This window comes from Rhinolophus ferrumequinum (assembly GCF_004115265.2).
Source record: "Rhinolophus ferrumequinum isolate MPI-CBG mRhiFer1 chromosome 5 unlocalized genomic scaffold, mRhiFer1_v1.p scaffold_110_arrow_ctg1, whole genome shotgun sequence".
In the NCBI taxonomy this organism is placed as follows: Eukaryota; Metazoa; Chordata; class Mammalia; order Chiroptera; family Rhinolophidae; genus Rhinolophus; species Rhinolophus ferrumequinum.
In genome coordinates this window covers 3454364-3480630 of record NW_022680355.1, presented here as the reverse complement: position 1 = coordinate 3480630, position 26267 = coordinate 3454364, and the positions used below count along the sequence as shown (strand labels likewise).

Genomic DNA, 26267 nt, shown 5'->3' with positions numbered 1-26267 from the left:
TATATCCTTTTATGATAAACAAGTCATCTAGTGAGTAAAATGTTTATCTGAGTACTATGACCTGTTGTAGCAAATTAATGGTACCCAGGAGGAGGTTGTTGAAGCCTCCGATTGAGCCAGTTGGTCAGAAGCACAGGTGACAGCCTACACTTGTGATTGGTGTCCAAAGGGTGAGTGGTGGGTGGGGTGCAGTCTTGTAGGACTGAGCCCTTAACCTGTGGGATATGATGCTATCTCTAAGTAGTGTCAGAACTGAGTTAATTGCTTCGTGGTGTAGAAGAAAATGTGTGTGTGCACGCGCGCGCACACACACACACACATTGCAGTTGGTGTTGGAGTGAGATAGAGTCTAAATTCTCTCTCCTTGAATATATGATAGACTTACGTATATGACTAATCGAATGCAGCAGAAGTAATATTCAGAAACTGGATCATAAGAAACTTGCACTTTCTGCCCAGGCCTCTCAGAACCTTTTTGATGGGAACTGCGAGCCTCTAAGTAGGAAGTTGGCTACCCCGAGACCACTATGCTGGAGAGTTCATGTGTAGGCATTTCAGTTGACAGACAATCTTAGCTGAACTCATTCTTTCAATTATCCGCATCCAAGGACAAGATGTGTCAGTGAAACCACCTTGAAACCTCAGACTGCATTTGACCCCAGGTGAAACTAAGTGTCACCCAGCTGAGTAATGTTTGAATTCCTGACCCACAAAATCTTTAGGTATAGTAAAATGTTATTGTTTGAAACCACTTTTCTAAAGGTCTTTTATCCTCTCATACTTTCCATCTCTTTATCTTTAAATGCATAATTTTCTCAAATTGGTTTTCTACATCATTGATTTTCTCTTTAGCCATGTACAATCTTATCACTTACCCCATCTATTGATTATTTTTTTTACCAATGGCTACACTTTTTTTCCCCATAGGTTTATTGGTTCTTCAGAAAAAATCTGCTGCTTTTATCGTAGTTCTTTTCCCAGTGTGTTGATTCAAACTTTCATGTCCTTAATGATTTTAAGGTTACTTATTTTATGTTCGCTTTCTGATTATTGCTTAACAATCATTCCATTAGCTGTACCTACTGAGACATTCATGGTGACTTCCTTAAGTGTTTTGCAGTTTTTTTATTTTATGCTCATTTTCAGTAAGATTCTTTTTCTTTGAGATTTTTCGGTGACAGGAATAGTTAGCACTTTTCTGCCACGCACCTTAGGGCATCATTAGCCAGAGACCAAGCTTCGTGTTAATTTCTGGACCACTTAGACAGGGTTGCATTGGACCTCAAATCCAAAGGAAGCAATGATTTTAGAGTAAACTTCTTCAACGCAGAGCTCAGGGCAAGGCAAGCAATTGTCAGTGTGCAGGTGTGTGGATCTTTGTTTTTCTAGTTCATGTATTTTGTTTTTAACAACAAAAAAGCTTTATGTAGGCATTTTAATTTCAGCTCTGTCTCTCTGGGAACCCAGTTCTCCTGTTTCATTCCCTGTGTTGATGTTAAAAGCAAACCTCTGGGTAACCAGGTTGATAATACATTCCAGGTGACTGCTGCATCAGAGCACACAATTACTGCTCTTTTTCCCAGTTCTTTCCTCATTATCGAGGCAAATAATGGGGTACCTGGGGCTCCTTTCTTTATTGCGAGCTCATCAATGCATTCCTTTTTTTATTGTTATATCTTATAAAACATTTTTAAGTGTTTGTAACAGATCCATATATTGCTTGAACAGGTATTTTTTCTACCTTTAACTAAAGAGTCTGAGCTTTCTTTTTCTCCCTTCTTTTTCAGAAGTATTAATATGTGTCCATGCAGCAGTAGTTGTTCCAGGACCTTTACGCCTCTGCCTTGAGCTGAATTTAGTGACAGGTTAGCAACTTAATAGCAGTTCTGAGAACTGACATGTGCACAGGCCCCACTTCCTCAATGGCTTCCTGACTCTGTTTTAAATGACTCTCTTAGCAATGCTTATTCCATTTTATTTTCTCTACTGTCATAAACATAGAAAATATGTGTTAGCAATTCAAGCCTGAAATCATATTTATACTGTTTTCATTTTATATTTTTTGTAAAACAATTATTACTTTTTTGACTAATGATCTTTTATGATTTAATTATACCTATTCATCCTCAAAGATGAGGAAAGTAATCTACTTCCATTACATATTTAATTCTTCTTATTTCATATTTTCCATTATTTACCATGAAATGGAATTTTCTTTCCCAGATTTATTGTATCACCTTATTACTTTATATTTATGTAGAGGTTTTTAAACAAAATAAAACGTCTTGTAGAATTCTGTTACTTAGACTCAATTCTGTTCTTATATGAGTTTTTTAGGATCAAGACTTCTTCATGGTGAATTTTTTATTTTGATTCATGTTTTATGGTTGGGTTATGGCTCGTGTTGTTTTTTCTCCCCAGAACACATGCATAAATATTATATATTCTGAGTTATTGAAATTTGGAAATTTTATCTGTAAAATATTTGCTTTTATTTATGAAAACTATCTTAGCTGGGTATAGAATTTTGAGGGTCACATCTTTTCTGCTTAAAACTTTGTAAATATAAAATTTTTTTTTTAAGTCTAATGTTGCTGAGGTGAAGTCAGAAGCAAGATTAAATTTTACTTGTTTCTTCTGTCTGGATGCTTTTAGGATTCTTTCTTTGTCTTTGAACAATCTCTGCAACAAGGTAAATTTTGAAGTTGTTTTCTATTAAATTTTTCTGGAGCATCATGAATTCATGTAATGGGTTCAGACAATGAGAACAAAAAAAATCTGCAGATTAACGTATTTTTTTGTTTCAGAAAAGTTTTCTCCTATTATATCCTTAAATGTTTTTAACATTTCATTTCTATGCTTTAAAATAGAGCACCTAATATCTATGTGATATATATCTCATATGTCTTGGGTACATATAATTGTTTTCTTAATCAGTGTATTTTCCTTGTCTCTTTCTTTTGTGTTTTCTGCAATTCTCATCAGTGTAAACTCCATGACACTGATTTAGATTTTTGTCATATGAATTCTGGTCCCCACGCTTCTTATATTGTTGTAAATTCTACGATGCTTTTTCATTTTGTTTTGTTTTTTTACTGTTGTCATCCTATTACTTCGCTATCTCTTCTTACAGTTCTTTTTTCTTCTTTGAGTTCTTCTATCATGTTTATATTATATTTCATTTCCTAGGTAGTAGGAAGTGATTCATGCTTAAATTTTCTGCTGTTTCCTTGAGTAAGACTTGTTCCAACATATATTCTTCATTTGTTTTTATATTGCTTATGTTCCTTTATCTTACGTTTTACAGAACTTTTGCTTTTTTTTTTTTTTTTTTTGCTTACTCATCTTTGAAAGAAGTCATGCCTGTTTCTTTCTGCTACCTACCAGGAATATTGTGAATAGAAAATCTTCAGCATTCCTTTCATTTACTGTGCCCATTTTTGGGAACTTAGTTTTGCATTAAGGGCTTGCTATTGGGTATTTTCTTGTTTAGTTAGTAATCTGCTTATAGTTTAGATTGTATGGAATGAAGGGGTGGGGAAGAGAAGCCAAGAAGAGAAATATGGCAAGTTTGGGTATATTACCTCTGTACACATAATCCTCAGCCTCCAATCTGTTGAAATAATTAGAGTTCTGCCTGGTCTTGCAAAATCTGGAATTAGGCAGGAGATGCTGGGAGAGGCCAATTCAGTATAAAAAGCAATGGCTCAAGGGCCTTTGGTTTATTAAATATGTAGACTAGTTGCTCATTATTCTTTGGTATATTTTCTTTAAGCAGTATCTGCAAAATTCTTTTGCAGCATCTCTCTCCTAGATTAGCGTTATCTCTAGGTCATCTTTCCTGTGGGTAGATAGCTGAATTCACTGAAAACAGAAATACTGGTTACCATCTCTCCTTAAACTCTATAGCCCTGGCCATACACTCTAAGTGTTACTCATTTTTGTTGTGACCTACTTCTAGCCTCTGATCTTCCAACTTGAGGATTAGGAGGGACTTCAAAAACTGTTCCATTTGCCCCCTACCTCCCCATAAATTTAAGGTCATAAATAAGGGAAACGAGTCTTGAACTTGGCAATCTTGTCCAATTGGTTCACAGTTAGCAGACATTCTTGCAGTTTGTAGAATGGGATTGTGGTCACTTTATCTTTTCAGGATAAATCATTTCCATTTCTCTTTTTGGTCCTTGATGATCTTTTAAGTGGACTTCAGGGAGAGGAACTTTAGAAGTTTGAATGGCTTACACATTAAAAATCTGTAATGTGAATGATAACTTATTTTTTGTTCTACAGTTTTGTTATGCTACAAATTGGATTACTTATATACATAAGAACTACATAAAATTTGTATATCATCCTAGGCATTCTATCTTTAAGGTTAAAACACTTTATACATGGAATTTCTTCAAATTTTTATATTCAATTAGCAGTAGGCAAAAATCTAATTTGAATAAAATGTATTTGGAAACATACCCCCCATAGAAGGTTATTGATTTCTTGAAGTTATTTCTACTTTTATTTATTGAAACTATGGGACTTTGGTTGTACTATGCTTGTGAATTTGCTCCTCAAAGGCATAATCAATATTTATAAATGTGCCATTGTCCTGCAGTCTTCACAAATGTCTAGTATTACTAACACTGAAGCAGCTTGAAGTCATCAGAAACCATTCTTTCTAGATATGGAGATAAAAATGTCACCCAAATGAAGAAAAAGATTCTTTGGTTCATCAGTTTTCTGTGTTTCTCACGACACTTCTTCCTTTCCTTATATTGAGAGTTTCTACTCGTGTATACCAGTGCATATAGTAGACACTTGATATCTGAGATTCTTCTTCATGAATCCCCAAATCTGTTTTGGAATGTTTTCTAATTCTGCACTTGCTTACACCAAAAATGAGAAAGCCCAACTTCCAGGACGATTTTTAATTATTTGGACATTTTTTATATATCAAAACTTCCCAGTCATTTTTTTAAAAGTTATTTTATGAAAGTGAGGGTATTTGTGATGGTGAATAAAGGGTAATGTAGGCAAAATGAGAGGCTGGGCTGAGTGACTGAACCAGGTAAAGTTCACACAGCAGATTGGGCTTCTGACCATCAGCCTGAGTTTCTGTTTCCATTCTGAGTTTCATTTGTACCTTACATTACTCCATAGCATAGATCTTTGGGGTTCTGTTCAAACCAGCACAGTTGTTCCCAAATGCACAGTATTCCAGTATTGCTTCAATGGCTGATAACATTTAAGGAATTGTGTTTTTGTTGAGTTCTTTTTTTTCTCCCAAGGATAAACAAAATAATTCATATTTTACCAGCCCACGTCTTAAATTGCAAAGCTTGTGGTAAACTTCCCTACTGTCAAATTCTAACACTCGGTTCAGAATTCCCATTGCAAATTTACACTTGGTTTTCCAATTAAAATGGCCTTCTGTGAGTCCCCTGCTGATAGCCATTGGCTTGATAAAAAGTTACTTCATTTTCAGCAAGGGTGTTTAGGGAGCCCAGTGCAAGGCTGTCTCTTCTGCTGTTGCCTTGAGCCCAGCTGTGCTGAAATATTAAACTTTAGTAAATTAGGTGGAATTGCAGCTTCCTAGCTGATACAATAATGCCCTTTTCTTTTTCTGCAAACCATTTTTAGTGTGAGTTGTCTGCACAATTCTGCTCTAAGAGAAATAAAATTTAGACTATCTTTCAAATCCAGACAACTTTTTCATTCAGACCATCTTCCAAATCCAGACAACTTTTTCATTTGGACTAGCTTCTAAATCTAGACAACTATTTCATTTTCAGTTGTGCCATATCCTATTTCTCTAACAGAATGCTTAAACTTTCAAACATGTAGAATTGAATTACTTTATTACTTTAGTACTGAATGTAGCATTAATTTATTATGAGGATCCAGATAAGCAGCTGGGTCCCTAAAAATGCCACTCTGGTGTAAAAGTAGTGACTTTTTCCTTTATTGATTAGTACATGTTTTAACAACAACAGTGAGCTATGGAAGAAAATCTTATTTCCAGTCACATTTATTTTCAGTGTTTTGCTCCTTTCTCTTTAAGAATAGCATTAGTTCTGAGGTGTTTTATTTGTTGACCATTTATTGATCAATTACTATGTGCAAAGTTATGGTATGTTTTCAACCAAATATTTTTAATGAGCAAGTGCAGAATTAGAAAAAGGAACTAGGCAGCACCCCCCCGCCCCCTTCTTGATGTATGTTATTTTTTTCAGTGACAGAATTGCTGGCGTCAGCTTTATTGAGCTGTCTGGACTACTGCTCCCCCAAAGGCTCTCACATTGGTCTTCCAAGTTAAGACCTTATGCCTCTAGGAAACTCCAGTTGAAATAGAAATATTTTTTGTTACTTGGGAAAGTTAACTCATTAAAGCCTTTCAAAGTATGCTCATCGAGGTACTCACAAGATGGTAGAGTCCAAAGATTGCTTTTGGGAAAAAATCTCAAATCTATACTAAAGTAGTTTGAATAGTCTAATGAGCCTCCATATACACATTACGAGGTTTATGGTTTATTGATGTTCCTCAAGGGTCCAGAGTCAGGGGCAAAAGCTGGGGAGGTTGCACAGTGGGAGCTTGGGCAGTTGATGGGCCACACATGTGGACAGGATCGCTTAGGGCTGAGAGAGGAGAGGCCCACTTCCAAATAAATAACCAGGGGGCAGACTATATCCCATTGTCATTGGGTCACTCTCCTGAAATGTATGAAATACTAATAAATGAGATGCTAACCAACAGGATCTAGCCCGATATGATTTAGACGAGTTCTGCCAACTCTTTCTGAAAAGGGACAGTAGATATTTTAGGTTTTGTAGGCAATATGATCTTCATGACGATTATCAGCTCTGTCCTCGCAGCGCAAAAGCAGTCGTAGATAATACAGTCACACACGGCCATTGATTATACACAGAACGGGCAGGGACGTATGCCAATAAAACTACAAAAACAGGTGGGGGCCAAATTCGGCCCCCTGGCAGGTGTTTGCCAATCCCTAAAAATTGCCTGGCCCTGGAAATCCTTTCTCTGTGCCTTTGAATCTGCATTTAAGCCTCCGGAAATTACTCCTTTCATTTGGTGCCAAGATCTACCCAGCAACTGCCAAGTTCCTCGCAGCCTTCATGCGTGGGACAACTCAGCAGAGCGACTACACAGTTTTCAAAGTTTTTCAAGTGGGCGCTTTCCTCTCTCCTCTTGCGCCCCTCTCAGCCCTCGCTCTCAGCCGCAGGGGACGCAGAGTTTTGGTGCGCCTGGGTGGGCTGCGTGGGCTGCGGGGAAGAGCACGCCCGCTCTCAAGAGCAGGTGAGGGCGCAGAAAAGTTGGAGCCCAATCAGCACCGCGTCGAGCTCCCGCGCCCCAACCTTCAGGTGACCCCGCGCGGCGACGGCGGCGGCAGCGGCAGCAACGGCAGCGACCAGAGCCCGCAGCTGCTCCGAGCGCCTCCGGGAGGAGAGGAGGCGAGCTCGGCGAATCGTCACTGCCATCCGAGCGCCCAGCTCGGCGGTCCAAGACTGGGTGGGAGACGCCGGAGAGTCGGAACGCTGCGTCTTCCTTGGCCCCCAACGACGGTGCAGGCTGGGCCGGGGGGGCGCCCGAGAGTGCGGGCCGTGCGGCGCGCTGTCGTCTCCCCTTCCGCTGCTGGTGAACACTGGAGGTGTGCGTGGCTGCCGCCGTGGCGACTGCGGCCGCGGCAGGAGCCGCGAGTCGGGGCTGCCCCGGTTGCGCGTCGCCAGGGCAGCGGCGGCGGCGGCAGCGCCTGTGGCTCAGGATGCGGCCGGGGGGCGCGCTGCTCGCCCTGCTCGCTAGCCTGCTGCTGCTGCTGCGCCTGATCTGGAGCTCGACCGATGAGCCCGCCCGCCCAAGGTAACCTGCCTGCTGCGCTGAGGGGTGACCCAGGGTTCAGTGCACCTCAGCCGTGTGCCCGCGGGGCACCCCAGCCACCGATGTGCTCGACTTGGGCGCGCAGATTTGGACCGCTGCGAGGACCAGCAGCGGAGGCCTGAGCGTGGAGTGGGGTGGGGGCGTCCAGGAGACGGGGCTGGATGAGAGGGACGTACCAGAGGGGCACCACCTGGGGCGGAGAGGGCACCACCTGGGTCGATGTTGTGAGGGCCCCAGCGTGCATCGCTCAGGGCAAGGGACCTGCAGAGCGGGACCTGCCGTCGGGTTCCGCATCAGTGTCCAGAGCTCTCCATTCCTGTGCGTGCTTTCCTTTTCTTCCCGCCCTCAGCTCCTTCAGATGCTGGGGTTCGGGAGGTGCCCGGGGAGCCAGGGCGCTAGGACAAGTCCCGGCCCGGCAGCGAGCGCGGTGCCCCGCCTTCCAGCCAACTGCTCCCCGCGAGGTTTAACAACTTAGTTTTCTTCCTGGCTGTGCAGGCTTTTGGTGGAGGTAAGCAGGGAGGCCACCCACGGCACCCCCGCCGCGCTGAGGACGCTCAGGAGCCCTGCGACCTCGCTACCGCGTGCCACGAACAGGTACCCTAGGTGCCGGGCGGGGATGGGGCGCGGCTGCACTGGCAGGATCCGCTACGAGTTGTCTGGCTGGGACAAGATTGAGTGGATGAGAGAGAGAAGGAGAGAGAATATGTGCAGGCACACACGCGCCTGTAACTCCTCACTCTCTCAGCCTCCCGTGTAAAGCCCGTTCCTCCAGGAGGAGGTTCGTGGAACCAAGGGAGATCTGAAAACAGCTGCACTTAAAAAAATGGGTGCTGAGTTCCCCTCTTGATAATGGTGTGATGAACACCCCCCCACACCGCGCCCCGGGGAGAAGCAGCTCAGCCTCTCTTTATTGAGGGATTTGGTTGGTTTACCTTATGTCTTTATGCTTTAAAGTGCACCGGTGTAAGATTCCCGTTTGGAAGAATGGAATTCTGTGTATGATGTTGAGAATGTTTTTATCCTTAGTGAATGGAGACTTAAAATTGTTGGTTTTCACTCACATGTGTATTTATCCATGTGCAATGATTATTTGGTTTTTATCTTTTTTCCTGATTTTAAAACTAATACATGCTTGATGCAGAAAGTTAGATGATATGAGAAATGTAAATATAATACCCAGAGTCCCATCAACCAGAGATCATATTAAAGTTTTGGTCTATATTCTTCCAGTAGTTTTTCATATATATATATATGTATGTGTTTATGTATATGTATATGTATGTACATACACACATATACATGTATATATACATATATGTCATGTATATATATATATATTTTAAATATACTTAAGATTATACTTTGTAGTTTGTGTTCTGCCTATTTATTTAAATATTAGACATACATATCATTAAATTTTATTTCCCAAAACGTTGCTTTTGATTGTTGCATAATTCGTCATATGAATGTGTCATAATCTATTTAACTGTTTCCAGTTTTAGTCATTTAGATTGCTTCCTGTTTTGTTTTGCTTGGTTTGCTATTAATAATTCTACCGGGTACATTCTTGTATGTAAATCTTCATTTTAAATTAATTCTTCAGGATGGACTGATAGAAATGGGATTATTTGCTCAAAGAGTAAGTGCATTGTAGGTTCTAAATACATACGGCCAGTTGCTTCCTAGAAGAATTGAATCAAATTGCATTTCACCAGCAGAATGTACTGTTTGGTGCCTCAGCATTGCTATTATTGTTGCAATTTTGTATATTGCAATATATGTTCCTTTTCTTCTCCTCTAGCTCTTGTGAATCCCTTTTCCTCTATGCATTTTTCTGTATAATTCTTGGCTCCTGAGCCATCTTAATCTTCTGATTGCACGGCTCGAGGCTCCTGTGTGGCTCCTGCATGGTCATAAGGGTCAGGGGGAGCCTGGAAGAAATCTTAAAGTGTAGGAACCCTCCTATTGGAGGCATTGAGGAATCCTGGAGTAACAAAGCTTTTGAGAAAAATATTGGCCTATACTTTTATTTTATGCAGGGTCGTGTACTATAGGTAGCCTAGCTTTCCAATAAACTGGGAGCATTCCGTCTTTTTTCAAGTCTTGGCACTGTTTGTTACACTTTCTGGGGTTGCCCCTTAGGGAAACTTGGAAAGAATGTACTAATTAAATTATCTGGTCCTAGGCTTTTTTGAGGTAATTCTTTGATGAATTTTTCAGCTTCTTTTGGCATACTTCTTTTCTACTTGGCATACTTCTTTAGCTAATAAGGTAATTCATAGTTTTTTTCCTAAGTGGGGTCCATTTTATTAAGATTTTAAAATTTATATCATTCTGTTGTTTTTTGAAACCTGTCTTTTGATCTATTTTATATCTCTTTTATCATTTATGATTTTGATTATTTATGTAGCAGGGGTACAAATTTTAATCTGTACTACTTGATTGTATAAAGAAATTGTAGTTTATTTGTCCTTTTCCTTTGCCTTCTGGGATGGCATCTCAAATTTGTCCTCTATGTTCCTGAATTATTTTTCTGAGGTGTCAGTTCTCTGTTTTGCTCTATCTAAAACAGTAAACCTATTGCATTTTTATTCTTTACAGTTTTTCCTTTCTTCAGCCTGCACCTTATCACATCATTTTCCATCTTAGAAAGCAACCAAGGACTCCTTTAGAGCTCACCTTCCATTTCTTCATATTTTCTTGAGAATATGAAGCAGATGCTTTCTAAAGGTTGCTTATTTTTTTTTATAGCAAATATTTTTCAAAAGTAGTATTTTTCTCCACATATTAAGAACGAAAGTCTCCTCTTAAGTTATAGACTCTTTTCATGAGTTGTGGGATTTGGAAGGCTTGTTTTTAATTTAGATTTCCTCAGCTGAGTAGGCCTTTTCTGGCCTTGTGCTTATCAGACAAGACACTTTAGAACTCCTTGCGATCCCCACTAGGAAGCAATTCCCCTTCTTAGAGGTGACACCACACAAGAGGCTGAACCAGATAGCCCTTAAACAAATGTCTGATTTTTAAAAATTTGAATTAAAAACAATTGTGGTAAAACACACATACATTAAACCGTAGGAATTTGAGTTTTTAAAACACAATTGAGGTCAATACAGAGAATAGAACATTTATCCATTTGAATTTTTAAATTCTGGACCTCAAAGCTATCTCCTGTTCCTATGTCTAGAGCTCATGGCTGTCAGAAAGTGCATGTGTTCTGAGGTGGTCCTAATCAACCTGGACTTCTGTGGCTGCTGGGAATGATGCATAGCAAATGTCACCTGAAGTCCAGAGAGGGCTGTGGTCTTGGGGCTCTCCCCATATCTGCCACTCCCTTCACGTCCTGGGAGCAAGGCTGATTTCCTTTCCCGTACGCTTCCACTCCTTCAGTGTAGCTTTCTAAGGCATTATAATAGAAGTAAAATCTCAAGAAGGTATAGAAGGAGAGCAGTGAATGAGTCAGAAGCACCCAGACAGCCCCTGCTGTCCCTTGAAGCGAGTCCTTTCTGTGTGGGAGCAGCCACCTGATTTTCTGGTTGGGGCAAGCTCTCTACTTACCTGAGGGTAAAGAAAGGTAAACAGTGGGAGGGAGATCAAAGCCTCTCTCTCTGTTTTCCTCCCTTGACCTGCCCAGTTTCAGAGGTGAAATTTTACATCAACTGCTAGTAATTTCTCCGTGGGGTTCACAGGCCCTCTGGTTAATAGTATTTCTTCCTCAAATCTGACAAATTTCGGAAGCAGCTATGAGTGGTTGTCATTTTGTATAGACTTGCGTACTTTTGTAAGAATGTAAATTGCCTGGAAGAGGGAGAATCAGGCACTGTTTACTCTCCACTGTCTTATACTGAAAGTTGTAATAATGTTTCATTTGACACTTTTCTGTTGTGTACGTTGTCTATGTTCACACTGGGATCGTAACTGTGAGCTCCAGAAAATTCATGATGAGTGTGAATGGGAGCTTGAAAAAAGAGCCGGATAGCTCAGCAGAACTCTGGAACAGCTGATTTTCACCTCTTATCCCTTTCTTTTCCACCCTCCAAATTGATGAAGGTTATTCCTGACTTTTACTTCTGAGAACAATATAATTCATGTTCGTATCTTTACTTCTTTGCTGTTAGAAGAAGTGATACTATACATGTCCTGATTTTACAAATTCAGTACACTTTAAAGTTGCCTTGAGTCTTATTTTTGAAATAATTTGAAATGAAGCTTTAAATCTTGTATTCTGCCTCTTTTCATTCTTCCTAATCTTGTGTCTTAATTACAGCCCTTCTCTTTCAAGGTTTAGAGGGAGTTCTCCATTTCGGCTCTGGTGTCACTTGCCTGTCTCCCCATGTTCTCTCTTTGGAAATGGGTTTCACTGGTGCTTCCCAGACTGGCATTTTCCCATCCCTTTGCTCTCGGGTGTCTGTGTCACAGCTTTCAGCTGTTCTACTCTTGTGAAAGCTGCAGGACACAGTTGTCCCAGGGAGCTGACCAGAGAGAGAGGGCTTCCGAATGTGGGCTGTAGTCACTGCCGGCCTCTGTGGGTGTGTTGCCATGTGAGGGGAAAGCCAGGATGAGCTTGCAGGACAGCAAGAAACGTTCTGTTATTTCCTTTGCTTTGTGGGGTAGGTGGATGAAGAGATCAGGAGTTCATGAAGAAATGGCGTCTGATTAGCCCAACTCTCACTTCAGATGCTGTTGGGGGTGGAACTTGGTTTTCTGTTATGCTTGTATAACTGCACTGCTTCCTTGACAGGACCTCTCTTCACAAGAGGCCAGGTGTTTCTTTTTATGACTTCAGAAACAACATCGGCAGACAATGCTGTTCACACCCATATGTCAAAGTAAAGGCGGGTCCATCAAAACCTAAGTCACAGTTGCCTTAGTGTTGTTTGCCCTTGCGTATTAATTCATTGTGCCCGTAACAGACAGTTTCCTTGAGTCAATAGGCATTAGGGTAAATTGGAAACAACAAAGAAAAGCCTGACTGCCTGGTGGGAGAAATGATTTTTTTTTCAGGAGTTATGGAGAAGCACAAACATTTTGAGAGATTAGGTGCTAATAGGAAATAGTGAGAAAACAGACTTGGACACAGTGGAAGGGATATGAAGAGAAGAAAAGGAAATAAATATCTCTCTTCATCTGCCAGGTGCAGTGGTTCTTTTTAAAGATGCTCGTCTTAGCTGCTGTCTGGTTTAAGGGTGCAAAGGGTCTACAACCTCTTATTTGGTGGCAGAAAAAGAAGGTCGTTAAAGAGCCACTGATGCCGTGGCTAAACTTGAGGAAAATGTTCTTGCGTCCTGATGTGTTATTTTATAGTTTCTTTTGCCATTAAGAAGATGGTTATTGCTATTGTATCTTTATCTGTACACATTTAAGAAGTTGCTTATCCAGAGCAGTTAAATTGATCTTGTCTGTACTTTCATATTTCCAAACTTTATTTTGTTTCATGGAGTTCTGAGAATTCTTTGTACATGTGGCAGATAATCAGTCAATAATTCTTGGGAACATTCGTATCCGTGGGTATATTTCTAAGGGAAATTTTATAGGGCATAACCTGTGCTTTTGAAATTATTGTTGAATAATTTCCATTATCTTGTTAGTTATCGGAAAAGCACTAGGATTCTCTAACATACCATTTTTAAACTGTAGTAGTCCAAAACATTGACGTTGTAGGTTGTAAAGACCAGTCATTTTGAAAAATGATGAAAATCTCTCACTGGTTGCTGGAATCTCAGTTGGAATACAGTAGTCCCATAATATTCAATATTCCACATATTCTTTTTGAGATTGTATCTCAGTATTTCCTTACTCTATGGGATAAAATGTGTGATCCCCAAACTTTGTGTTTGGAATGTATCTTTTAATGCTGTAGTATGTATTTTATGATATATTTGATACTTTGTTATTTCAGAGGGACACATCCTATATGTTTATATTTTTCAACATAGTTTTAGTTTTTGCACATTAACTTTGTGGGCAAATTTTTGTGTTTTTGATTTGGGAATTCATCCAACACTCCCAATGCATTTTGGGGATACCAAAGTACTCATGTTTTCTGTCTGGGAAATATTATTCATGTAATAGATTGTAGTTTGGTGAGGTCTGTCTTTATCCCCACTATAATCTGGAACCCCACCAGGTTGGGATTCGACTCCAGTTTTTTTTGTCCAGACTATGGTACTAGATTTTGGGAGGTATACTTTATCATGTTGCATTGCAAGATAAGCATGCAGTAAGTTTTAAATTGTAAAATACTAATGATAACAAACCTGATTTCATATGTGCTTATATATGAATATATAAAAGAAAAGTTTGTAATTGGAAGATGACTTAAACCGGGAGGGTTGAAAACTCATAACTGTAATCATTTCTTAAAAGAACATACATTAACAAATAATTTGAATAAGCAGACATGGAGTGTTATAATATTTGTACTTAGAATTTTTTAAAATGAAAAATTTAGAAATTGGTGAGTACGTATCTCTACAGTCCATCTTAGAACCCCTGTGCTTTGGAAACTTTATGGAAATGTAAATAACAGTAAAAGGTATGTTCAAAGCAAGAATTCAGTGTTGCTCAGGCTTCTGCTGGAAGATCCATTGTAACTAAGGTGTCATATTCTAAGCTAAGAGGTCTTTCTCCAAAAAAAAAAAAAAAAATTGATTACATAGTATATTAGCTACTCATATATGCAAACCCTGGGCTATTTTTGTAGAAGAAGCTCTTAACAATCTGAAAAAAAAATCTTGATTTTATGAAATTTTGACACCATAAGATTTCTTTCATTTTCCTTAAGAGTGGAAAAATTAAGATGTATCCCATTTAGATTGGTTTATCTCATCTTTGCAATGAAAACAATAAAACTCAGAAAAGAGCTCCTGTTTGGAGATAATTTCAAATGCAGAACTTTGTTAGTTTTTTTTAATAAATGTAATTTTATTTAGTGTGACAAATTATTTAAAATGAAACTTACTTATATTAGTTAACAAACTTAGAGGTAGGACTTCCAGATGGTGGAGTGAAGGTAGTTTTCACATGCAATTGGATTTCCCCATGCAAAAAGATGAGGTTAGATCCTTACCTCGCACCAGACACAAAAAATTATCTCAACCTGAATCATAGACTTAAGAGCTGATAGCATAATCCTTCTAGAAGAAAACAAAATTTCACGGCCTTGGACCAGGTAAAATTAAACCACTAAAAGTATAATCGATATAGGAAAAAATTGATAAATTATATTTTATCAAAATGAAAAACTTTCATGCTTCTGCATACCCCACTATACTAAGAATGTAAAAAGATAGACCACAGACTAAGAGAAAATATTTGAAAATCATGTAGCGATAAAATGGTTGTATATAGAATATATCATTATTACAACTCAATAACAAGAAGACAAACAATCTAATTTAGAAATAGGCAGAAGATTTGAATAGACATTTCACCAAAGAAAATATACAGATGATGTAGATGGCTAATAAACATATGAAAAAAATGTTTAACCTCTTTAGTCATTAGGGGAAAAACCCAATGAGATAACCACACTTTCTATGATGGGTTTTCTAGCAACTCTGCCCTGCCATGGGGGCAGTTCCCTCCCAAGGTCAGGTTCTACTACTGAAACTCATGACAGTAGTCTTTTGGTATCACCAGAGAAATGTTTATTACTCACACAGGCAGGGAAGTCCCGAGGTGGGGGATGGGCGGATGGCTCTCCAGGAAAAGTTCCAGAACAAAGAGAGAGAGAGAGAGAGAGAGAGAGAAAGAGAGAGAAAGAGTGAGCAGTGAGAAAACAGGAGTTTTATAGACTCCTTATGAATCCGTGGGTAGCCCTGAGACCTTGAAACAAAGGGTTACATTTGAGAAATTATTCCAAGAGTGACTAAAACTCAGTATCCCTTTGGCTCCAGGAGTTGTAGAGTGCTTCCTTATTTCTTATAATTATGAGAGCTACGGGCATTGCCCTCCTGATTCCTGTAGCAATCCCCCATTCAAATCGCCACGATGGAGTGGAGCTTGCATCCTATTTAAAAATGTTGACAGTGAAATGGAGGGAGTATGTGACCTATGTGTGATTTCAAGCTTGCGTTGCTAACAAATATTTTCTATGCTTATGATAACGGAGAAAATAAAATGGAATAAGCATTGGTAAGAGATTCACTTCAAATAGAGTCAGGAAGCCATTGAGGAAGTGGGACGTATGCCCCTCCTGGGCCTCGGAACTGCTATTAAGTTACTAACCTGTTGCTAAACCCAGCTCAAGGCAGAGGCGTAAAGGTTCTGGAATAACAGCTGCTGAATGGACATGTATGGACTTCACTTCCTCGGCCATTTGAATATTGGAACTAACCTATCCCTGTTAGCCTAACCACAATCCTTCATTTGCATGGATGACCAAAATGGGAACCACATTTGTAAGTTTCACCTCTATAAAATCCTGCCTTTCTTTATTCTCTTTGGAGCACAGTTTAGGTTGCTACCTGAATCTGTGCCTCTCAGGTTGCAACCCTTTTTGCTCCAATAAATGCTTTTCTTTTTCTTTTTCTTTTTTTGTCCTAAATTTTATTTTTATTTTTAAAATTTTATTAAATGTATTGGGGTGACATTGGTTCATGCGGTTATATATGTTTCAAGTATACAATTCTATGTAAAAAAATAAAATAAAAAGAATGTTGACATGGAGAACTAATTTAAGACCTTCCTTTCCTCGATGAAAGAACCACACAGCTACAGGGAGGGTTGAGTCTGTGCTGTACAACTGAAAATACCTAAACATGTGTTTGTTACACCAAAGACTATGAAGAGACCCACAATTGTAGTTTAAAAGAAGGCACCAAGATTTCTGCCTCCTATAAAGAGGGACTTGCAGTTAGCCAACCTTTACAACTGTGATATTGGGGAAGGATAGCAGGCTTTGGCAGGGAGCTTTCTTATGGCATATAAAATGGCCTGTTTTGGGGGAGAGGACCATCATTTTCAGTGGGTCCCATTGTATTATCTGACTCAAGCTGGGCTCCAGGTTTGAGAAGGGATGGCAGGATGGGGAGTTGTTTTTATGTGGAAAGGGGAACTCTATTTGGGTTTTGTAGATCTATAGGTGAGTAGTCCTCTCTTTTATGGCTAGAAGGAGGAGAAGAGGGACCCTGGTTATATTTTGGTAGGATGTCTTAAGACCTAAAAGTCAAGAGTTCAAGGTATAATAACTAAGACAGAGGGCAAAAGAGAGATCCATTTGGGAGACCGTTGTGCATTTTGTGATTTTAAGAGGGTGTCTTTGAGTAGGCTATTTTGTCTGTTTATTAGGATTCTTTATTAGGTCTGCTGCCTGGGGACAACAGGAAAAAGGGCATTCCAAATGATGCCTTGTTGTAAGATCCATGCCTATACTGATGAGTAGTGTGCACAAAGATCAGAGTGGATAATATCTGGGGGCCCAAAGGGAGCTAATATAGTTTTGCTGAGACTTACCATAGTGATGTCAGCAGTGGCATACTGGAAAGGATAAACCCCAAATAGGCCCACAAAGCTATCAGTCATTGTGAGGATATAATGATTTGTCTTTATTGGACGGCTGCAGATTGGGGCAGCCGTCCAATAAAATCAACTTGCTAATGAGAGAAGGAACATTTGCTCCTTAATAGGATCCTTATTGGCCATGATGCTGGGGCAGAACAGGCACAGGAATCACATTGGGAGGCTAGGGTTTGAGTCAGAGCCCGTGGCATGAGGATGCCATGGTGTTCGGCTCCACGTTCAAGGGGCCAAAGACCACAGTGATCACGCTGTTAGAATGAAGGGAATGGGGGTGATACATGAGTTTACTTTAGACATCTGAGCAAGTTGGTCAGCTATGGCATTAAAATGAGCCTCCTGAATGGAACATGTAGTAGGAGCTAAGACGTGGGAGACTTATAATATGAGGTCTGAACAGCAATATATTCCCAAGGTGGAAGGCCCTAAAGGGAACAATCCTGAATGTGAAATTTATTTTGTGCCTGTGGATCAGACCAAATGGTGGGGCCGTTAGCTACCACTCAGGAGTCTGTAAAAATATGGACACTGGATATACCTTTGTTGTGGGACTCCTTCCGTGCCCAAGTGACCTACCCTTGGGTCCCATCCTTTATCAAGGATGCTTTGGTAATGGGACAGAAAGAAGCAGCTCTCCACTGGGTTCTATCACATGTGATGGTGATGCTGTTGTCTGTAAAATAAGTGGGTTCCCGTTCTCCTGGACTTGGGACCCAGGAGGTCCCAACGGCCAAAAGGCCAGGCAAGGGGCAATCTTTCTTGGCTCTGTGGACTTGGGCAAGGAGACTCCAGAAGACAGGAGAATGAGTGGCTAGGGCTTCCATAGTAAAGGAATCGCCAGATGGTACTAGTGGGATTGTTACCTGGATGGCTTTCTTCAGTGGCCTCAAGGTCCTGTTGTTGCGGTGACCTCCATTCAGATTGGACTGGTTTTCTTGTGATTGCCTAAGTAGGTTTTAATTAAATATGTAGATGGGGAATATGTTGCTTCCAGAAGCCAAGTAGGCAAGGAGATAGATGTCGGGCTTGTTTGAGAGTGCTAGGGCTGGGTTACTGACTGGACCTGAGGTGGATCAGCCTTCTGGGGACAGAAGGATGCTTCCCAATCTAGCTGAGGTTGTAGATCTTGTGGGTGTGCAGTGACCCAACTGCAGTTAGTCGAAGTCGGGACCACAGTTTGAATGTCTTGCACAATAGTCCCACGAGTTTCTTCCCTCAGTAAAATATTGTCAGTGTAAGGCCGTAGGTGGGTGCTTGAGAAATGAACAAGCCTATGGAGGTCCTGTCTGCATAAATGGTGGGGGTAGTGATATACCCCACAGGTAACTTAGTAAAGGTATATTGGGATACCTGATAGGTGAATGCAAATTGTGGCTGTGGTGCTGGATACATGGGGACAGAATAGAGCATGTTAGCTAGATCAAAAACTCTGAGGATCTACTTCAGGGAATTTATCATTTCCTTGATGACACAGACGGCCCCAACCTTATGATGGTTTGACTTAGGATTTTTCGACTTCACAATGGTGTGAAAGCAATACACATTCAGTAGAAACTAGCCATAGGCTAAGCTATGATGTTTGGTAGTTTAGGTATAATAAATGTATTTTTGGCTTATAATATTTTTAACCTATGATGGGTTTATTGGGACATAACCCCAATTTAAGTTGAAGAGCATCTGTACTTTTAAGCCTTCTTATCTAAGGAGTCTCAATCTCAATTGTTAGGGTCTGAATTATCGCCCTTGGTTGTTTGTTGAAATGCTGGAGCGCTAAGATGGGCCCATAATCTCTGTTGAGGACCTTTAGATCGGCTCAAGAGTGCATTAGTTTCCTTGGGATCCTTAGGTGGTAAGAGGGTAAAGCATGTAGGATTTTTAACATTTCAGTTTTAGCTCCTGGGTGCCAGGGATGAGTCCCTTTGTACCCCAAAGATCTGGCTTGTTATAACAGAATCAAGGGCAGGGATAGTTGCAGAGATATTTGGTGCTCTTGGTGTCCTAATTAACCGTTTTCCCTGGGGGGGGGGGGGCGGGGGTGAGCCTCAGCCGCACAGAGTGGAAGTTCTGCTTCACAGTTTCCATGGGGCCCTGCCGGAACACTGGGTTGGTGCTGCAGGTGGAGTAAGCTTCCTTAGGGTTGTGCAGAAGGCGACAGAGACAGGTGGGAGGTGAGACATAGAAGTTGCTGGCACTAGATCAGTCATCAGTGGAAGTCCAAGCACAACGACTTTCGAAATGGTTTGATAGTTTCTTAGAAAGTTAAACATAAACTTGTCGTATGACCCAGGAATTCCACGACGTAGGTATCTACATACGATAAGTAAAAACATATGTCCATGTGAATATAAACATTGTATATGAATGCTTATAGGGACATTATTCATTAATGCCAAACAATGAAAACAGTCCAGATGTCCATCAACTGGTGAATTGATAAACAAAAATGTGGTACATCTTATACATGAGATGCTATTCAGCAATAAAAGGGAGTGATATATTACTACATGCTACAGCACAAATGAACCTCAGGAACCTTGTGCGAAGTGAAAGAAGTCAGACGCAAAATTTTATGTGAGACAAACATGAAAAGCAGACCAGTGGTTGCCTGAGGTTGTGGGTGGGGGTATGATAGAAATTGGGTCCAAGGGATATTTTCGGGGTGATGGAAATCTAAAACTGGATTGTGGTGATGGTTGTGTAAATCTATAAAGTTACTAAATATCACTGAATTGTGTACTTAAACTTTTTATGTGCAGGAAATTTTGTGAGAAAATACATGTTGGCATCCCTGGTTTTGCTCTGTGGATAAGCTTTAGGCAGTGTGTGTGCGCGCGTACGTGGGCAGGTTTCAAATACCGGAAGCTGATGAATACAAGTAATACCGTGTTGTTGGGATATACAGAGAATTTAAGTAATTTTGAAGAGCACCAAATTTGAAACGTCTTCCTAGGTAATCTACATAGTTGTCAACAATATCCTGAAGTGAGAAATAGACACACCAGGCAAAGTTCTCCATTAGCATTCAGAGTTCTACTTTTTTTTTTTTTCATGTTTTCTAAGCAGTTTCTAAGTCAGGTTTGAAAAGCTGTTTATTTCAGATAGAGAACAGTCTCTCAGATATGAGCACCTACAATGTGTAGGGCGTTGTGTCAAGCTCAACAAAATCAGAAAGGTTTAAGAATTTATTGAGCTGTGACCACGGGCCCGGCTTGGCAGCTTGATATGTACAATGACTCTATTTACTTCTCATAGCAACACTATTCTGTAGGGTTATTAATATTATTCCCATTTAAAGAAGGAGAAACCAAGACCCCAAGGGTTTAGCCACTTGTCCCGGGCCACCTAGCTGGGGGGTAGCTGACTGACTTCCCAGGCTGTGTTCCAGATAGAGAAACAGGGGTAAGTCACACTGTGTGTTATGTTAAATGCAGGTGGTCTTCTTGGACATTGATGGGCCGTAGGAAACAATGACAGGGACTGGTCACCAGTGACAGACTTGTGGGGATGGAGGGCCCCAGGGACATGTGGGCTTGGGAGCCATACGCCATCGTGGGAGGCAGGGGTCCAGCCCAGAGGAGATCTTTGAATCCTTTCAGACTACAAAGTCAGACGTAGTGAAGTCAGATGTGCAGCCACCACAAGGATACAGAACAGACCAAGCATGGATACAGGGGCTTCTGGGGCTGGCCAGGGGCCCACAGCCCTGCGCTCCAAGGTGCTAACCCAGGCCTCAGGCCATGTTTCAACAGAGACCCCTAGAGAGCTCTCCTCAGCACGGCGTCCTTACCGTTTGGCTGGTTGGGACATGAGAGCCACCCCAGTGTGGGTGGGTGGGCAGAGTCTGTGCCCGGCCTCCAGGGCTGCAGCTGTTTTCCAGGGTCTACCTCCAGAAGGTAGTTCTCTCAGGTAACAAGGAAACCACAAACCATACCAGAGAAAGTACACGGAGACCCCATCGTTCACTTTACCCAAGTTGGAAGGAACCGACTCAGACAGCTTACCTCTCCCCAACCTGATTTACTTGCCCTGTTTATGTCCTCCCCATAGTGAGAAGCACAGCTTTCCCACCCACCGGCTATGTTTGTGAGCTTGCACTGTACGTAGAGGAAGGTCCAGGGAACCCCCACTCACCATAAATCTCATTAAGAGCAAGTTTCCTAAGAAAAGAATGAATTTTGTATCCAAACAATTCTATCCCGATTCACTCAAAAAGGTGATTTTCTTTGCTTTTGAAAACATTCTTCCTAGCTGTACTGATTCTGGCACAGTGAAAGGTTATTAATGGCTTCATTCATCCATTCAGTGGATATTTACGCTGCAGGAAACCTGTGCTCTTATCTTAGAGCTGGGTGCCAGGAGGGTGGATATGCAGGTGGTACCTAATTTGATTTGGGTAAAAACAGCCTTCTTTCCTTAGGGAAGCAGTTGCTAAGTTCAGCTCAGTGTTTGAGGCCATACACACACTCATCCTCTAATCTCCAGACATTTTCTGAGGCCCTGCTCTGTTCAGCCAGAGGTCCCGGATCTGTGGCAGCACTGAGTAAGCATCAGTGACTGTATCAGGGAGTCCCCAGCCTAGACAGCACCAGGCACCCATGGTGACCCTCGGGGTAAGTGCTGTCATGGCAACATGTTCAGGGCAGTGAGGCAGCCCAGGGGAGGGAGGCCAGGGGAATCTGGACAGGTGAAAGGGTGCCGGTGTTAAGTCTCGAAGCTTCAGTAGAAATTCCACAAGCAGACAAAGAGAGAAGTAGACATTCGTGACACATGAAAAAGCTTGGGGACATGCGAACAAGATGTGTTGGTGAAGCTGAAAGACTTTCAGAGTGGCTAGATCTTGGGTGTGAGTGGACGAGTGGTGGCCATGTGACTGAAAAAGTATAAGGTGCTAGAAAACAAAGGGTGATCTAGCTAAATAATTCTGTATTATCTCACATGTCGGGGGGAACCCACTGAAAGGCTTTCAGGAGGGGTGATGTGATGAGCTTTGTAATTTGGAGAGTGGATTCTGGCTAGTGTTAAGGCAGGCTGAAGTTCAGCCAGAATGGCCATACCAGTTATCTGAATAGTGGGGGAGCTGCAGCCCTGGTCCCCTGCCCTTCTCCCAGGGCTACCAGAATGGTTGAGCAGGTGCCTGCACGGTGGGTACCTTGCCTGCACCATGGGCCTAACATTCGTTTTTGTGTGGTTGGATCTGTTGTGAATGTTCCCCTGTGCAGATGATGGATTGAAAGGGGAAAGGACTGAGAAACCAGTCAGGAGACCATCATGGTCAGAAATTAGGATGGCCTGAGTCAAAACCCACATGATAGGAGCAGATGGGAATTTAAAGAGAAATATGAGGAGTTTGAATCCTCATCTTGGTGATTGAATACAATTAGGTGAAAGCCTGGCCAGGGTCACAGGTACGTGCAGTTATGGACTGTATTAGTCTGCTGTAGCTGCTGTAACAAAGAACCACAGGCTGGGTGGCTTCAACAATGAAATTTATCTTCTAATTAATTTTTATTTAATTTAGTTCTGGAGGCTAGACACCTGAGAACAAGGTGTGTGCAGAGTTGGTTCCTTCTGAGGATTGTGAGGGAAGGATCAACTCCAGGCCTCTCTCCTTGGCTTGCAGATATGGTCATCATCTCCCTGTGTCTTTGCATTGTCTTTCTTCTGTGCGTGTCTGTTTCAATTTCTTACTAAAGATACTTGTCATCCCTCCCTAATGACCTCATTGTAACTTAAGTACCTCTTTAAAAGTCCCGTCTCCAAATAAGGTAACAATCTGAGGTACTGGAGGTTAGGACTCCTACATATGAATTTTGGGGTAGGAGGACACACTTCATCCCATAATATGGAGATATAAACAAATGTGGTGAGCAATCTAACATCGTTCATTCTGAGGAATCATATAATGGGGTTTGCCTGTACTTCCAGTGACCTGTATTGTGTGTGTTATTTGTCAGGTGAAAGGGAGATTTTCATGGAAAGAATCCCATGACCTAAGTCCAGGTGGCAGATCTTAATATAACTTTGGAAATTCAGATTTTATCAAGGTGAGAGCAACTGCTTTGGCTTCTCATAGCTGAGTCTGGGGTGTACTAGCTAAGTGTCAGTGGGTTGATGTAGGATATTTCTCGAGTGGTCATGGTCTAGTGCTTGGAGTTCTGAATGGAGTGTGTGTGTGTGTGTGTGTGTGTGTGTGTGTGTGTGTGTGTGTGTGTGTTTGTGTGTGAGTGATGGATTATTTTGAACCAGGAGAAATAAAACTGCTTAAGCCACAGAGTGGAGTCAGATGAACCTACATTCCCATTTTTCCTCAGCTCATCCATATGAGTCACCTGAGACTACCTTAACAAAATACCACAGACTGGGTGGATTAAACAATTGATATTTATTTCTCATAGTTCTGGAGGCTGGAAGTCTAAGATCAGGGTACCAGCATGGTTAGGTTCTGGTGAGGGCTCTCTTCCTGGCTTGCAGATGGCAGCCTTCTCACTGTGTCCTCACATTGCAGAGAGAGATAGAGATATAGAAACAGAGAGCAAGAGAGTTCTCTGGTGTCTCTTCTTATAGGGACATTAATCTCATTGAATCAGGGCCCCACCATCCTGACCTCATCTATCCCTAATTATCTCCCAACGGCCCTCCTCCAAAGACCATTACATTGGAGGTTAGGGCTTCAGCATATGGATTTTCAGGAGACAGAAATGTTCAGTCCATAATACCATCCTAACTGTGTGGCCTTAAAACATTTACCTACTCTCTCACTATGCCTATCTCTCGAGGTGTTGGGAGGGTTAAATGAGATAACATAATGCACTTAGAGCCTGACACAGAAGAAATGTCCAATCAATGAGTCTCAGTTTATAGCTCAGTAGAACTCTAAAGCAAATTAGAGTCTGTCTCGTTATTGTCTCTCCATGGTATTCCAGATTATTAATGATGTGTGCTCTAATAAGAATTGAACTTTATATTATAGTGTATAAACACCTAAATCCTGTGTATAATTAAATTACATAGTTTGAGACTGCTGTGCCCTATTTTAAAGTCAATTTTTATTGTTTGCTATGTAGTGTATTAAATAGTTAAAAAGCCAAAGAATACTGCAGGCATACCTTGGAGATATTGTGGGTTTAGTTCCAGACCACTGAAATAAAGTGAATATTGTAATAAAACAAGTCACATGAATTTTTTGGTTTCCCAGCACATAAGAAAGTTATGTTTACACTATGCTGTAGTCTTTGAAGTGTGCAATAGCTTCATGTCTTAAAAAATGTACATACCTTAATTAAAAAATACTTTATTGCTAAAAAATGCCACTCATCATCTGAGCCTTCAGTGATTTGTAATCTTTTTGCTGGTGGAGGGTGTAGCCTCAATGTTGATGGCTGCTGACTCATCAGGGTTGTGTTTCCCGAAGGTTGTGGTCACTGTTTCTTAAAATAGGACAACAGTTAGCATCGTTTGACGTCCTTTCACGAATGATTTCTCTATAGCATGAGATGCTGTTCGATAGCATTTTACCCACAGAACTTCTTTCAAAATTGGAGTCAATCCTTTCAAACCCTGCCACTGCTTTATCAACTAAGTGTATGCAATATTCTGTTCTCCTTTGCTGTCATTTCAACAGTATTCAGAACATCTTCATTAGGAATAGATTCCATCTCAAGAAACCCCTTTCGTTGTTCATACGCTGCTAGTCCTCATCAGTTGAAGTTTTAGCATGTGATTGCAGCAACTCAGTCACATCTTCAGACTCCACTTCTAACTCCAGTTGTCTCGCTATTTCCACCACATCTGCAGTTACTTCATCTATTGAAGTCTTTAACCCCTCAAAGTCATCCATGAGGGTGGAATCAACTTCTTCCAAACACCTGTTAATGTGGATAAGTTGATCTCTTCTCATGAAGCATGAATATTCTTAATGGCATCTAGAATGGTGAATGCTTTCCAAGAGGTTTTCAATTTACTTTGCCCAGATGCGTCAGAGGAAGTACTGTGTATGGCAGCTATAGCCTTAAGACATGTTTTTCTTAAGTAATAAGACTTGAAAGTCGAAATTATTCCTTGATCCATGGGCTGCAGAATGGATGTTGTGTTAGCAGGCATGAAAACGACATTCATCTTGTTATACATCTCCATCGGAGCTTTTGGGTGATCAGGTATATTGTCAACGAGCAGTAATATTTTGAGAGGAATCTTTTCTTTTGAGCATAATTGACTTAAAATATTCAGTGAACCATTGTAAAAAGATGTACTGTCATCCAAGCTTTGTTGTTCTATTTATAGAGCATGAGCAGACTAGGTTTAGCATAGATCTTCAGGGCCGTAGGGTATTTGGAATGGTAAAGGAGCATGGACTTCAACTTAAAGTCACCATCTGCATTAGCCCCTAACCAGAGAGTCAGCCTGTCCTTTGAAGCTTTGAAGGCAGACATTGACTTCTTTCTGGTTATGGAAGTCCTAGATGGCATCTTCTTCCAATGTAAGGCTGTTTCATCTACATTGAGAATTTGTTGTTTAGTGTAGCCACCTTCATGAATTATTTTAGCTAGATCTTCTAGATAACTACTGCGGCTTCTCCCTCGGCACTTGCTGCTTCACCTTGCACTTTTATGTTGTGGAGACGGCTTCTTTTCTTAAACCTCATGAATCAAACTGTGCTAGCTTCAGACTTTTCTTCTGCAGTTTCCTTACCTCTCTCAGCCTTCACAGAACTGACGCGAGTTAGGGCCTTGCTCTGAATTAGGCTTTGGCTTAAGGGAGGGAATGTTGTGGCTGGTTTGATCTAAAACTTTGTGTATACAAGCAATAGCCTGTTTTGCTTTCTATTCATTCATGTGTTCACTGGAGTAGCATTTTGAATTTCCTT

General features: G+C 41.1%; 1 protein-coding gene across 2 annotated transcripts in view; it reads left to right on the top strand.

The window, feature by feature from the left end:
- The first annotated feature begins 7723 nt into the window (after window positions 1-7723).
- Window positions 7724-26267, top strand: part of ST8SIA6 (ST8 alpha-N-acetyl-neuraminide alpha-2,8-sialyltransferase 6) — a 137453-nt gene continuing 118909 nt past the window's right edge. For both annotated transcript variants that reach the window (XM_033100517.1, XM_033100516.1), the window contains exons 1-2: window positions 7724-7870; window positions 8384-8482. In XM_033100517.1, coding sequence (XP_032956408.1) covers window positions 7776-7870; window positions 8384-8482 — 194 coding nt within the window. In that variant the 5' untranslated portion in view covers window positions 7724-7775. The remainder of the gene's footprint in view (window positions 7871-8383; window positions 8483-26267) is intronic.